This window comes from Cygnus olor, chromosome 2, assembly GCF_009769625.2.
Source record: "Cygnus olor isolate bCygOlo1 chromosome 2, bCygOlo1.pri.v2, whole genome shotgun sequence".
Lineage (NCBI taxonomy): Eukaryota > Metazoa > Chordata > Aves > Anseriformes > Anatidae > Cygnus > Cygnus olor.
The window spans coordinates 1,758,374-1,771,438 of NC_049170.1; the positions used below are offsets into that span (position 1 = coordinate 1,758,374).

The 13,065-nt window shown below is 51.8% G+C and overlaps 1 protein-coding gene and 1 long non-coding RNA gene across 4 annotated transcripts in view; one reads left to right on the forward strand and one right to left on the reverse strand.

The window, feature by feature from the left end:
* Positions 1-8,026, reverse strand: part of PTH1R (parathyroid hormone 1 receptor) — a 124,467-nt gene extending 116,441 nt beyond the window's left edge. Inside the window, exon 1 of one of the 3 annotated variants that reach the window (XM_040549638.1) lies at positions 7,589-8,026. In XM_040549638.1, the coding sequence (XP_040405572.1) occupies positions 7,589-7,663 (75 nt within the window). In that variant the 5' untranslated portion in view covers positions 7,664-8,026. The remainder of the gene's footprint in view (positions 1-7,588) is intronic. The other 2 variants (XM_040549639.1, XM_040549637.1) reach the window with 2 other exon arrangements.
* LOC121066239 lies at positions 7,594-11,821 on the forward strand. The gene is made up of 4 exons (XR_005817611.1): positions 7,594-7,735; positions 7,821-7,954; positions 9,241-9,359; positions 11,524-11,821. It is a non-coding gene; the product is annotated as an uncharacterized LOC121066239 (long non-coding RNA).
* Positions 11,822-13,065: the final 1,244 nt, after the last annotated feature.

Below are 13,065 nucleotides of genomic sequence, written 5' to 3' on the forward strand. Positions count from 1 at the left end.
CCATGTGACAAGACCAAGCAAATGAATACGCTGAAGTGCCTGGAGAGAGGGGAAGGGAGGCTGAAGTAAAGATAACATCGAGGAACCCTGATTAACAGCAGGGCAGCCATGTGAGAAGCGAGATAACCAGCCTGCCCTAGGTGCTGAGACAGCAACTCCTATACCCAGACATCGATCTACTGGGGGGTTCTTCAGGAGGCCAGGTCTCCCCTCAATGAGCTGCCCTTATCTGATGGACGGCTAATACTCGAGGTCGTTACGGTGGAAAGCCTCAAAGAGACCAAACTGCTGTGGACTTTGAAGGCTCATTTGTTCTGCACGTCGGCTGGGTCAGGGAGGTGGGCTAGGGCAGGGCGGCCGTGCTGCTCCAGGCTACCTCCTCTGCCCGCGAAACTGAGCAGCACAACACACCTCATGTCTCCGAGCCTAAAATCATTTTTCCCAAAAAAAGAGAATGTTGTCACTTCTGGCCCCCCTGACCTGTGCTACCCTGAGCCATCACTTGGGACCATTACCTGGAGGAGAGCTCATCTGCTCAGGTGAAAACTCTGCCCAGAACTGTGCTCGTGATTCAATGGTCTGGTAGGGGACAGAGGTGGGATGGAGCCTATGCTGAGCGTGGCTCACCTCGCTGGGTGTGCATGAATTGCCGAGGAGCAGCAGGTACAACAGGGCTCGTGGCAGCCCTGGGATGGACTGCGGGTCTGCCAGATGGAGGATGCAAGGTGCTCTGCACCAGAGCAGGATGGTTACACACGTGGTGTCAGGGTGAAGCTGCTCACATCGCTGCTCTCCTCTACTCCCCCTTCTCCCTTCTGCTCCCCACCTGTGTGCCCTGACCTCTCCCTCGCATGTACCAGGAGCTCATCCAAACCTTTGCTGTGCAGACACCATTCACTGACCCAGCAACAAACCTCCTACATTTATTTCCTTTTTTTTCTTCCATCCTGGTTTAATTTTCGTGCCAGCTCAGTTCAACCATCTCATGGAGAAGGAGGTAGAGTTGCTGGTAGGTGGGACCGCACCTTTCCAAGCAGATTTATTGGGTTACTTGGTGTGTGTCACAGCAGCAGGCAAACACCTCCCTGCTCCCTGTCCCCCGGGTCTCCTCCAGCCTGCCTGTCCTCAGAAATATAGGGCTGCCCCAGCAGGAGCGGAGAAATGAATTCCTTCCCTTGACTTCACCCGACTCCAGCTACAATACTTGAAATATTTAGCTCTCGCCCAGCGATAGCACAGTCCCTGCCTTGCTGAAATGCCTTGAGCCAGGGACTCTGGAGGGGTGAGAGGAAAAAGGGGCAGAGAAGTCTGCTTTCTGCCTTGCTGGATAAAGGGAAATATGTGTGGGCAGAAAGACAGGCCAGCCTTACAGAAGATTTCAACAACTGAACCACCGCCTGAGTGCTGTCAGGGGGATTTATGTAATGGAAGGATCAAAGTACGGCCTGATAAGAGGGTGCCATCCATCCAAAATTTTCCATTCTTGAATATTAAGTTTCTGGAAGTCAAGCCAAGCTGGGTCTCTGTATGGAAAAGAGAACCCTAAAACACAGAGCACCTCTACCCACTGGCAAGGGTCAGCCTGGCCCCATTGGAAATATCAGTGTTAATGTCAAGCCAGGCACAGCATGAATGAATTTGGGTGTTTTTTTCCCATGACACATGACAAGAGAGCTCAGGATCAGACCCAGGCAGGTATTCTGCTGGCTGTATTTCAGCTCCAGGAGTGATTTTTTCACTTCTGGGACAGCCCTGTGGAAGGTGCAGCACAAAGATCACCTTGATGGCACTGGTTCTTGCAAGACCAGCCGAAGCTTAGGGTGTTATCGGGTGAGAGATTCACATGATGTTAAAACACCCACGTGGGTACAGAGGGAGACAGAGGAACGTGTTGGGGCAAAGTACCTTATCTTTAATACAGGCTGATCCTGTTGAGGTCTTCGTTTCAGCTAGGGGCAAAGGGGATGGGAGGGATGAGAGCCCAAAAGGCCAGAGAGCAGGGCAGGCTGGTGGACACACAAATATGTGCTGGGCTTCATCGCCCTCTTGCAGTGGTGTGGGATGAGGATGAGGATGACGCAGAGCACTTTCTGGGAAGGATCTGGATCTGCTCTTCCCTCCACCTCTTTGTTAGGCATGAGGCAAATGCAGCCACTGCAGGGATCAGCTGGGGCCAGAAGCCAGCGCGAGCTCTGCCACCGGCTCGGGGAGCAGGATGTCACCTCTTCTATCTTTCAATGTCACTAGAGGGGCTTTACCACCTCACCCCATGCTGTTGGAAGCTGGCAACCTATAGCTGGGATTTAGGGCATTCAGCGTGGTCAATTCCACTCACTGGTCAGTTTACCCTAAAAATCTATTAAAAAAAAAAAAATCACGACTTTAGCCTCTTTCCAAGCAGAAAACCCTTTGCTTTCTATTCTCTGCTCATGGGCCAGTGGGGAGGATCCCGACTTTTATTTTTGGCCAGGATACGAGTTAGATATTTTTTTTTTCGCTTTTAGTCTGACTCCTGAGAAACCAAAGCATGACGAGTGCGTGTCTGTGCCCCAAATAACTGCAAAGCAGGGACTGATTTCAGCTGCCTTTCCTCGGGGGGCTGAGCAGCACGTTCCCAAGCACATCCCCATGGAGGGAAAGCCTTCAGCCTGCACCTTGCACCCAGGCCAAGTCCCACATCGGTGCAGCCAAGAAAGGAGCTGATGGATGCAGAGCTATGGGATGGCTCGTGCTGTCGGGGCAGCGATCTCAGCATCATTTTGCCCAGGGACGTGGGTGCACAAGGACTGCTTGGTGGTGGCGGGGGCAGCAGCTGTCCCTGCCGGGGCTGTCTGGAGCAGGGTACCTCTGGCTGGGACTGCAGACGCACCGCCCTCGCTGGGATAATCCTTCTGATCCCTAAGCACCGCTTCGGGGCTATTTCGAGGAGGTCAGAAACCAAACAACAACTGCCTGGACCTAAAAGGCGCACCTAGGGTTTCATTTCCTCCAGCCTTGACCCTCTGTGCACGTACTTGCCCTGTTGCTTTCCAAGCAGCAGTCGCGCACACCAAGCCCAGCCTGCTCAGGTCGGACTCACCACTGGGCAGCTGAACAGTTTTGGCTTGCATGGGATGAAATCACAGCCCCTGCATTACCCCAACGCAGAGGCTTGTTTGCTTTATATTTTGCAGTCAAGTCTTTTATAATCCAGGGATATCTGCTAATCCTAAAGTACAATAACAAAATGTGTATCTTTCATAAATACGCAGGGCAGGGATGGGCATGCTCCCAAGCATGTGTGGAGAAAAGAACATTTCAGACATTGTTTCCTTGCACTCGGAGGCTGCTTTTATTTAATGAAGTTAGACAGCTAGTTGGGATTTGCAGGATCCCTATATAGGATTATTTTATTATTATTATTCTTTTTATTATTGGCTGCATTCTGAGGCAGAACAAGATTATCTTTCCCTTCCAGCTATGAACTATTCCACTTCAAATCCTTCCCTTTTCCAGATCCATTGCGAGGTGGTTCTGATCAGAGGAACAACAAGGAATAAATCAAACATCGATCAGGACCTCCTTAATCCAGCGGCTTTGCCCCTGAGCACTGGGTTCTCGGCTGCTTGGTGACAGGAGTGCCACCAGTGCGAACCAGGAGAGTTTTTCTCCTTTACACCAGACCCTCCTGCTGGAGATTAATGCCACACAGCTTCCTTGAGACTTGGGGCTGGGACCCTCCTGAAGATGACCTGGCTGAGCTTGTCCCCATTTTGGGTGATGCCTGCAAGAAAGGGTTCCCCATCCCTGTCTGACAACCCCTGAATTTCCAGGGGAGCACTCCAGCTTCTCTGCAAAACCAGAGGGAAGCTTCAGCTTTGCCCAGATGGAGGGGCCAGGACTGGGGAACCGCTGACTGCAGCGGTCAGATGGGCTGGAGCCCATCCTGCTGGCCAAGCGCAGCCCCTGAAGGCTCAGCACCCCCAGCCCCACTCCCAGCACCACGGAAAGGCAAGGCTTCTTGCCTCCTGCCCCAACTCCACACCCCACCTGCACCCACTATCTCTGGTCGTACAGATCTCTGCAGCTGGCTCAGGCTGTTGCCCAGGCGGGATCTGGGCAGGACAGTGGCTTTATTATTATTATTTTTAATTATTCTGCAGAACATCTCCGCCAATGATAACCCGGCTTAGACTGGCACAGGACGAAACCAAGTGAAAACTGAACAGATCAGCAGAGCGAACCATGAGGGTACGGGCTGGGAGGTGGGACGTGGGGAGGCTTTCCTGCAAGCAGCTCTGGCAGTGCTTTTCTGATAAAAACACGGTGCCCACATCTTAACTCCTCCCGCGCCCCGCTGATGTCGGACACACTTTTAAAGCTCCTTTTGCACACCTCATCTTTTCAAGCCCGTATCTGCAGGGCTGTCTGGCTTGGGTTAATCTGTCTTCCCTGGCCCTTCGACAAAATAGAAGAATTAACCCAAATTTCCTTTCTCAGCACGCAGGTTTGAGGCGCAAAGCACTCCGTTGATAAACTAATCCCCGTTGCTGTTTAAGCAGGTGTCGATTGGGAATATTCCCAGGGAAAGGCAGGGAGACTTCCCCAGATTTTCAGGGGATCTGGAGGAGAGCAGAGGTCCAAGGCAGCCATCTGAAGCCCTCGGCTGCCCTGAACCTCTCAGCTGCCCCATTAAAGCCCAGGACTAGACACTGGTCTTGCTATGGCTTTGGTGTGGCTGCAGGCTCACAGAGAACCACGACTGGTACACAGTCAGTGGTTCTCCCCAAAAGGGAGATCACAGAGCTAAAGGTGGGTGAGAGGGACACATCTAACCCAGAGAGGACCCACTCCCGCAGCACTTTAACGTGTGCTGATTTCCCCCCTGTGCCTTAGAGTTAATGCAGGGACATGCAGCCTGTACACTGCCGGGCAGGGATTCAGCTGCCGGCCTCCTGCCCCGTGATGTACCGGCACGGACGATGAAAGAAACCATTCCCTACCCCTGCTCCAGTGCTCCTGCCACAAACAGTGCTTTTCTTGTCATCCTCGCCTGCTGACAAAAGGAGCAGCGGGAGTGACAGCTTCAGATTTAGGAGGTATGGGGACCCATTTGGGCTTTGCCAACATGGGGACGTGAAGCGACCGAGCAGCGAGCAGCCCAGCAGTCGGGGCCACAGCTCTCCTGCCTCGGGTCCTCCAGCCTCGGGCAGCTGAGCTGTGCCCTGGAGCTCCGCGTGGTTTCTACCTCCGTCTGTGGGAATCCTCCTGACTCAAGCGGGACTTTGCTTGGCTCTGCCATGGGAGCAAAGACCTGGTACTGCTTTTAGCCCAGCCCAAAGCTGCCACAGAGCCTGTCTCTAAATTAAGTCCTTGCATCCCTCTCCTTCTGCAGCTATCCTCACTGATTTTTCACTTGTTGCTTGTACAAGAGGTGCGTTAGGTGGCTTTTATTGGTGGCAGCACATAAAACACACAGACCTGCCAGGCAAACATCAAGCATATACACAGCCCTTCTTCCAGCGCAACAACTGAGACGTCACTGTGCTGAAACACGCACTCGATACCATAGAGTGTTTTTAAAGTTCATTTAAAAAGCAAGTTAGTTTGGGAAAGAAATTAAAAAAATGAAGCTCTAGGCACCCTGCAAGTTGTTCCCTGCCTCGCAAGCAGTTGTGCCGTGGGATGACATGGGTCTGGCTGCCTTGCTCTGCCTAAGTGGGTGCTGGAAGGGATGCAGGATATCTCGGTAGCCCCTGGATTTCCAGGGCAACTTTTCAAACATTTGAGAAACTTTTTTGTCTGTTGGCGGCAGGTTTGCAAAGCAAGGGAAGTGTCTGAAAGGTGCACGTCAGCCTGGGCCTAATTAAACCTAATGGGGTTTCTAGTGGAGCTGTTCCCGATTGATGCCCAGGTCCGGCTCCCCCCGAGCTGGGGCACAGGGTGTGCTCAGCAGCTCCATCCATGAGCAAAGCACAGAGCATGGGATCTGAACAGGTCTGTTCTGATGGGGTGTGAAAAATAAAGCACACACTGGAGATAGGAGACAGATGAGACGCGGTTCTCTGGTCCTCTGCACCTTCTGGAGGTACTGGGATGTACTGGGAGAGGGACCAAAGCGGGAATGGGACTGGTGGCGGGCTGTGAAAGCTTGCCTGTCTTTTCTGGATACTGAAGTTTTCCCAGCTCCAATCTGGCTGTTTCAAGAACCGGTACCAACAGAGACAAGGACGCTAACAGGAGTTTGGTGCAGGAGAGCTGTGGGGTGGGGGCAGCAGGTGCTACAGGACCTACAGAGCCTGTTAGAATGCAGCCCTGGAGGCTGTGGGCAGGGGATGCTAAGAACATGGGATAAACCTCAACTCTCACTAGAAATTCAGTGAACCCACAGTTTCTTCCCCCCAGCATCCCCCAGTTTTCTCTGCTCTTTGAAAGGTTTATTTATGCTTAGAGGTAGACCAGGACAGAGATGGACTGCAACAGTGGTTGTTTCTGAGGGGCTCTTTCTTTTCACTTACTGGTGAGGTGTTTTCATTCAGCATGATGCTGGAAACGTGGGGGAAATCCCTCCCTGCCAGCCCTGCACAAGGTCCCAGGTAGTTCTTAGCAAACCCAGGAGAACGGGCCCAGTGTGACAGTCCCTGGAGGGGCAGAGGGGACCTGGATGGAGCAGGGGTCGGGGGCAGCCGACTCCTTTCCCAGCACATCTCCATCCCCTGGGGGAAGCAGACACCACTTTAGGTGGTGACCGTGCCACTTGCTGCACCAGAAGGCACTGAGGGACGGCGGCAGTGGTGGTGATGCCAGGGATGCAGAAAGCAAGCAAAACTCACGTCAAAGCTGCACGCCCAGCAAAGAGTTAATATCTGGTGGCTCATTCTGGGTGACATCTGCCTTCGCTTCTGCAGAAGGACGCTGGTGACCACCCGGGGCTGCAAAGGGCGTCTGCAGACCTTAGCTCGTTCCCCATCAAGGCGGTTTGGGCAGCCCACAGCCCTGCTGGCCACCTCTGTCTCTCTCTGTCAAGGTTTTCTGCCTCTGCGTGTGCAGGAACAGGTGAAAGCAGAGCCAGGTAGCAAAGGGTTAATACTACTTTCGTGCTCCTGAGTGTAAACTGTCTGCAGTCCCCGTGCTCTGAGGTCCTCTCCAGGAGTAATCCTGGAGAGGAAGGCACTGTTTTGCTGAGATTAAGCAGATCTGCAGATTAAGAAAATCAAATTAAAATTAATATTTTTTTTTGGGGGGGGGGGGGGGGGTGGAAAAGAAAAATTGCCCTTTCCTGGGAGGTGTCTTTTGAATTATCCCTGCAAATGCTTTCCCCAGAGCCCTGTCAAACTGCACGCGTTGCTGTCCGGAGGGGTTTAAAAGTGATTCAAACTCCTCGGGAAGCACAGACATTTTAATTCCATCTGGTGCAGCCACTGAGCCCAGCTGCGCGCGGTCTGCCAGCGCAAGGAGCCACCGGCCCCAAGAGCTGGGGCTCTGCCTTCTGAATCCCTTCTGAAGCCCTGAATCCCTTCTGAAGCCCTGAAGCCCTTCTGAAGCCCTGAAGCCCTGCTGCAGCAAAAGGCTCGTCCGGAACGCGAAGGGAAAAGATCGAGGGACTCACCAGAGCGTAGACTGAACTCAGCACAGAGCAGCAGAGGATCAAACCCAGGCTGTGATAAACCAGATATGATCCCATATCCAAGAGGCTCCTTCCAGCATCCAAGCTCGCTCGGGGAAGTAGGAGGACGAGAGGTCTTCCAGCGCTCCGGTTGCGGATGATTTCTCCTTCTCCTTCCCTCCCGCCCCCCCCCTCCAGAATTTGTGTTTGTTTGATTGTTTGTTTGTTTCCACAGTTTTAGCCAGAAAGGCACATGACAAGAAAGCCCGGTCCTTTGCTTCGCTTTCTCATGGCTGGAGATCTGGGCAGCTCCCTGAACGCAGCGGAGGAGCCCATGTGAAGCGGAGCAACTCAGAGCTGCAGCCCCTGGTGCTGTTTGTTTTCCGTGTGCATCTGTCTCAGAGCAGAAAAATCACATCCATATGTCAAAACTGCTATTCTGTTTCCTTTTTATGAGGCAGTGGGAAGTTCAAATAATTTCTTTGTCAAACGCAAACACACAGAGAGAGGCAGGGAGAGGGAGGGAGGGAGGGAGAAGGCGAGAGAGGGGTGGAAGGGGTGGGAGATCGGGAGGGTGGGGGAGGCTTTTAACCACGGCTTTATTTTTAGATCCAGTAATTTTATCTTGTAGGTTTCAGAGGGGTTTGGGAAAAAAAAAAAAAGTTCTTTTTTTTTTTTTTCTTCTGCTCTATTCAGCATGCAAACAAATCGAAAAGTCAAAAGTTAAAAAAAGTGAAAACTTGGAAATATTTTCACTTAGCAATTACCTTTTCGCCAACAGTGGTACTCTGGGGGATTTTTGCTTGTATATCCCAGTGCGGTTCGGCTCCACAATAGGTTTATTCTGCCAGCCTTCCAGGTTGCAGGGTGTTTTAGTTACAAATAGGGATTTTTTCGCTTCTCTCTCCCTCTCTGTCTCAAAGGATCTGCAGTTTCAAAAAGCCGATTGAGCACGGCATGAAAGCGCGGGGCTGAAAGATCCCCCCCTCTTTAAGCAGTTTATTTTAGATTTTTTTTTTTTCCCGCGGCAAAAAAAATAATAATAATAATAAAAAATCTCTTTTCACTTCGTGAAAACGTTCAGAAACCTTCGCTGATTTTTTTTTTTTTACTCTTTTTTTTTTTTCTTTTTTTTCCGCTCGGGCACCGGGTTCTCGTCCCGTGCTCGGAGGGAGCTGGGATGGGGGGGCTGCAGCCGCCCACCCCTACGGAGCCCCCCGAGGACCTGGGAAGGGGAGACAGGGCTGTTCCCCCCTTCAGCACCCCCTTTCCCCCTGGATTTCACCAGCTCCGGAGTTTCACAGGGCTGGGATGTTACTCCCAGCTCAGCCGGGCGCTTTCATTCATAAAACTCCTTGGCCAAATAGGAAAAAAAATATTGAAAAATTAAATATATTCCGGCCCCCACTGCCCCCAAAGGCGAGCTGTTGGGGGGTTTGTTTAAGAACCGAAAGCAGGCTCCTGCAGCCATCCCCTTATCACTTTTTTTTCGGGGTGGGAGGAGAAGGAGGAGGGAAGGGGACAGAAATCGTGGCAGGGATGCTACACGCGGGCACCCGCACGGACACACGGCTCTGCGCACCCGGGGCAACTTTAGAAATCAACTCGTGGGGGTTTATTTTTTTATTATTATTATTTTTTTTTTTCCCTTGCAGAAGCAGCGATTTCTGCCGGGCGGTTGTGATTTAGAAGGAGCCGAACGGAGTTAAAGAAGGGAAAAGAAAAACCACCACCAAAACCCACCGCCCTCGCTAGATGTGTCGGAGAGCAGACGGTAAAAACATCAAGTTTTCGCAGAGTGGAGCTGTGTGCATTTCTCTTTTATTTTTTGGAGCGAAGAGAAAAAAGAGAGAGAGAGAGACAGAAAAAAAAAAAAAAGCCCTCTACAGTCGGTTTGTTGCTTTTTTTTTTTTTTTTTTTTTTCACAGCCCCATGGCTGTGAATAGGTGCCTTCAGCTAATTTTATGAAAAGGGGCTCTTTCCAAGGCTAAGGTAGAGTAGGGCTTCCTGTAAGAGAGAGAGAGAGAGAGAGAGGGGAAAAAAAAAAAATCCTGCTCTTGATGCAATCTTTTCCTCCTCCTCCTTGCAAGCCCTCTGCCTCTCCCTGCCAGCCCCGGCGGATCTCCGCGGCTGCGGGAGGAGCGAGGCAGGTATAAAAGCCCCCCCCCCGGGCTGTCCCCCATTGGTTGGCCCTATCCAGCCTGTGACCAGCGGGCTGGGAAGCACGGGGTCAGCCCTGCATCCCTCCCACCCCGTGCCACCCCCGTCCCACCCTGTCCCACCCCGTCCCACCCCCGTCCCTCCCCCGTCCCTCCCCGGTCCCTCCTTCTCGCCCCCCCCCGAAGCATGGCTCCCCGTGGGGGCTGCATGCGGGGCTGGGGGCTTGGGGGGGGGGGGGGGGCACACATGCAAAGGTGGGGTGTTGGGATGAGGGATTTAAAAGCAGTGAAGCCCCCACCCCCCACCCAATTTCCCCCCTCAGCTGCAGGGTGGTGGTCAAGCTTTCACAGAAAAAGAGTTATTGGGGAGGGGGGCTCAGGAAGAAGCTGGGGGGACTGGTTTGGGGGGGGCGGGGGTCTTTGAGGAGGCAGACCCCATACAGATTTTTACACCTCTGCTGTATATTTTTTCCTTGGGGGGGGCGTCTGGCTTGCTTCTGTCCATTGAGTTGATGGAGGGGGACCCGGGGGTGGGAGAGCCCCCAACACTGGGGGGAGCCGAGCATGTGTGTGTGTTGAGTACGGGGCAGGCTGAGTAAGTGTGTACACAGGGCTCTGTAGTCTTTCTGAAGGAGGGAAGGAAAAAAAAATCCACTGGAAAGTTTCATGAGCCCCCTTGCAGCTCCCATGCTATTTTTTATTTTTTATTTTTTTATTTTTTTCTGGGAGAGGGGACAGAAGCAGGGGAAAGCCTCTGCTATTAAATTGCCCCTACCTCCTGCCGCTACCAGCAGAAGGCGACGCAAATAAACCAGGATCTGAAGTGGTTTGGGGAATGGCTGCCTCCGGGCCTTGTCGCCCCTCTGCATCCAGCCCCTGGTGTGCAGGTTGCAGAGCTGGACCAGGGGTGCTTCTGGGCTGCTGCTTTCTCCCCCAGATCATATAATGATTAAAGGCAGATCCCACAGGATTGCTGAAGCTCCTCAAGAAGGAAATTGTTCCCTCCCTCCTGCCCCAGCTCGAAGTTTGGCCAAAGAAGCACAAGCAGGGAAACCTGACTCTGGCTGCGTCTCGCTGTGAGGGATGGCTTCCTGGATCCCCTTTATCCACAAGTAAAATAAATTCACACCACAGGACAGACACACACAGGTCCAAAGGCACCCCCCTGCCAGGCACAGCGGTCAGGGCCTGATGCATTTCTCCCTGCCTGCTCCTTCTTGGAGTATGAGAAGTACAAGAGCCATGGCTCTTCTTAGAGGCAGGAGCCTCAACGCCCTGCAGCCAAGGCTAAAGGTGCCTTTCCTTGAGCGGTAGCCCCACATAAAAGTGTCCCCATCTGGCTTGTTGGGTGCTGAGGATCAGGCCCTGCAGACTTAAGCCCTGCCACCCTTGGAAATTGTGATTTATGCAAGGGCAGGCGTAAAACAGCCAAGCCAGCTCATTTTTGAGCAGGTGCCCCAGGAAAATGCTGTTAACTCCCTTCATCCCCAAGCACTGTGTGTGCTCTCAGCCCCGGCCACAAGACAATCCCTCCTCTCTTTGCAGACCCCAGAGGGTGAGGTGAGGTGGTCTGCATCCCCGGAGACCTGCGGTTGTTTGGGGCAATGCAGGGGAGCAGGGGAGGTCCCTGCCTGGGCTGTGAAGGGAGGCCTCTGAAGGCCTCTCCCCACCGGAGGGCACAGGACTCCGTTCTCCAGCAGATCTGTTCCAGGCTTACTTTTCTCCTGTCAAGGCAAAGGTGCTTTGGACATCTTAAGTTTTGTTTTGTTTTTCTTTCAGATTGTATCCATGAACGTGTGTATAACGAACCAAGAAGGAACACAGCACTAAAGGAAGCCTTTGTAATGCTGCTATTTTAAGGAGACCCTTGGGTCTTGGCACGTGCTGAACTGAGTTCCTTCAACATCTTACAACAAATCTCTCCAAATGTTTAGATCCTTCTACTGATATAAAACAAAAAATCCGCAATCAGTTTAAACTGGCTAAGGTTTTGACCAGAAATTATTGCTCTTGTGAATTGGCTCTATATTTGTAGCTAACTTTTACACAGCCTAATAATAAACATCTCCTCCTCCCAGCTCGGTGAATGTTTCCCTTCTGCAGGAGATGAGGTCCCATCCTGGATAAAACGCCTCTTGTCCTTTCTCTCCCGGGTCACTCAGGTTCAATGAAACATCGCAACTTACGTCAGCCAGAGGCATTGATCGGGAGGGAAAGGTCTGACCTGGACAGGGTTGGCAGCCACGCCGCAAAAATCCCGCATTGTGTAAGAAGCCAGTCCAATGACTGAGTGTCACAGAGGGTGAGATGGCCTTTTCTGCTCTGTTTTCACTTGGTTATTGCCAGTGTTTTGTTTGCAAAGTCAAAGCCAAAATATACAAGAAGCAGCTTTGGACACGTTGGGTTTGTGCATCAGACCAACAGCCATCGTGAATTTCTGGACATATTTTTTGTATGTGTTATAAAGAGCAGAGTTTTGATGTTGCCGCTTTCTTTTGACATGGGTAGAGATGACAATGGTTTAAGTGGAGGCCCAACAGTTCAGGCCTGATGCTGTCTGCACTCACCTGAAGCCGTAACTCTTGGCTGAGATGACTGTGAAAGCAGCGTGCGATGGCTTCTTTGTTGGCTCTTAAAGGAAACATCTGTTCTGGGTCTTGTGGACAAAATCCAGGGTGAAAAATTCTCTGAAAGCGAAATGAAAAGCCAGCTGAAGGTCATGAGGGTAAGTCATGACTCCCTCCGCTGGTTGGTTCTTGGTGCCTCAGGTTAGCTGTTGTGCAGTGTGACCATAACCATAGTGAACAGCTGGTATGAATACTACAGGGGGGTCTGCAATGTCCACATCCATGCCACCAAACACTTCTGTGATCAGCACGAAGCCGTCCTGCTCCAAAGCTCCTTGTTCTTTGGCTCACCTTACCCGAAAAATTGCTTCATGCTGAAAGAAAAGTGAGACTGAACATTCAGCCCCCAAATCCATGGCTCAGTTGAACTCTCCTTGTAGGGGGACAGTGGTGTTCACATCATCAGAAAAGAGATGTGAGAAAAGAGGTGGAATAGATGAAGCTGTTGGAGATGAGTTTGTGGAGATCGTCTCTAGAACATCGACACCTAAGAGATGAAATCATTGAAAGTGCTCTTAGAGATGTTATTCTCAGTCAGTAGCTTCCAGACCAAACACGGATCCAATTTGCTAGATTGAAGAAGGGGCTGTTTTTTTATCTAGCTGTTTCTCATACCAAACCAGGCACGCATCTGTCCCTCATTATCACCAGTGTGAATGATGCGGTTGGATGAAGTGAGATGTGGGTTTTTTTG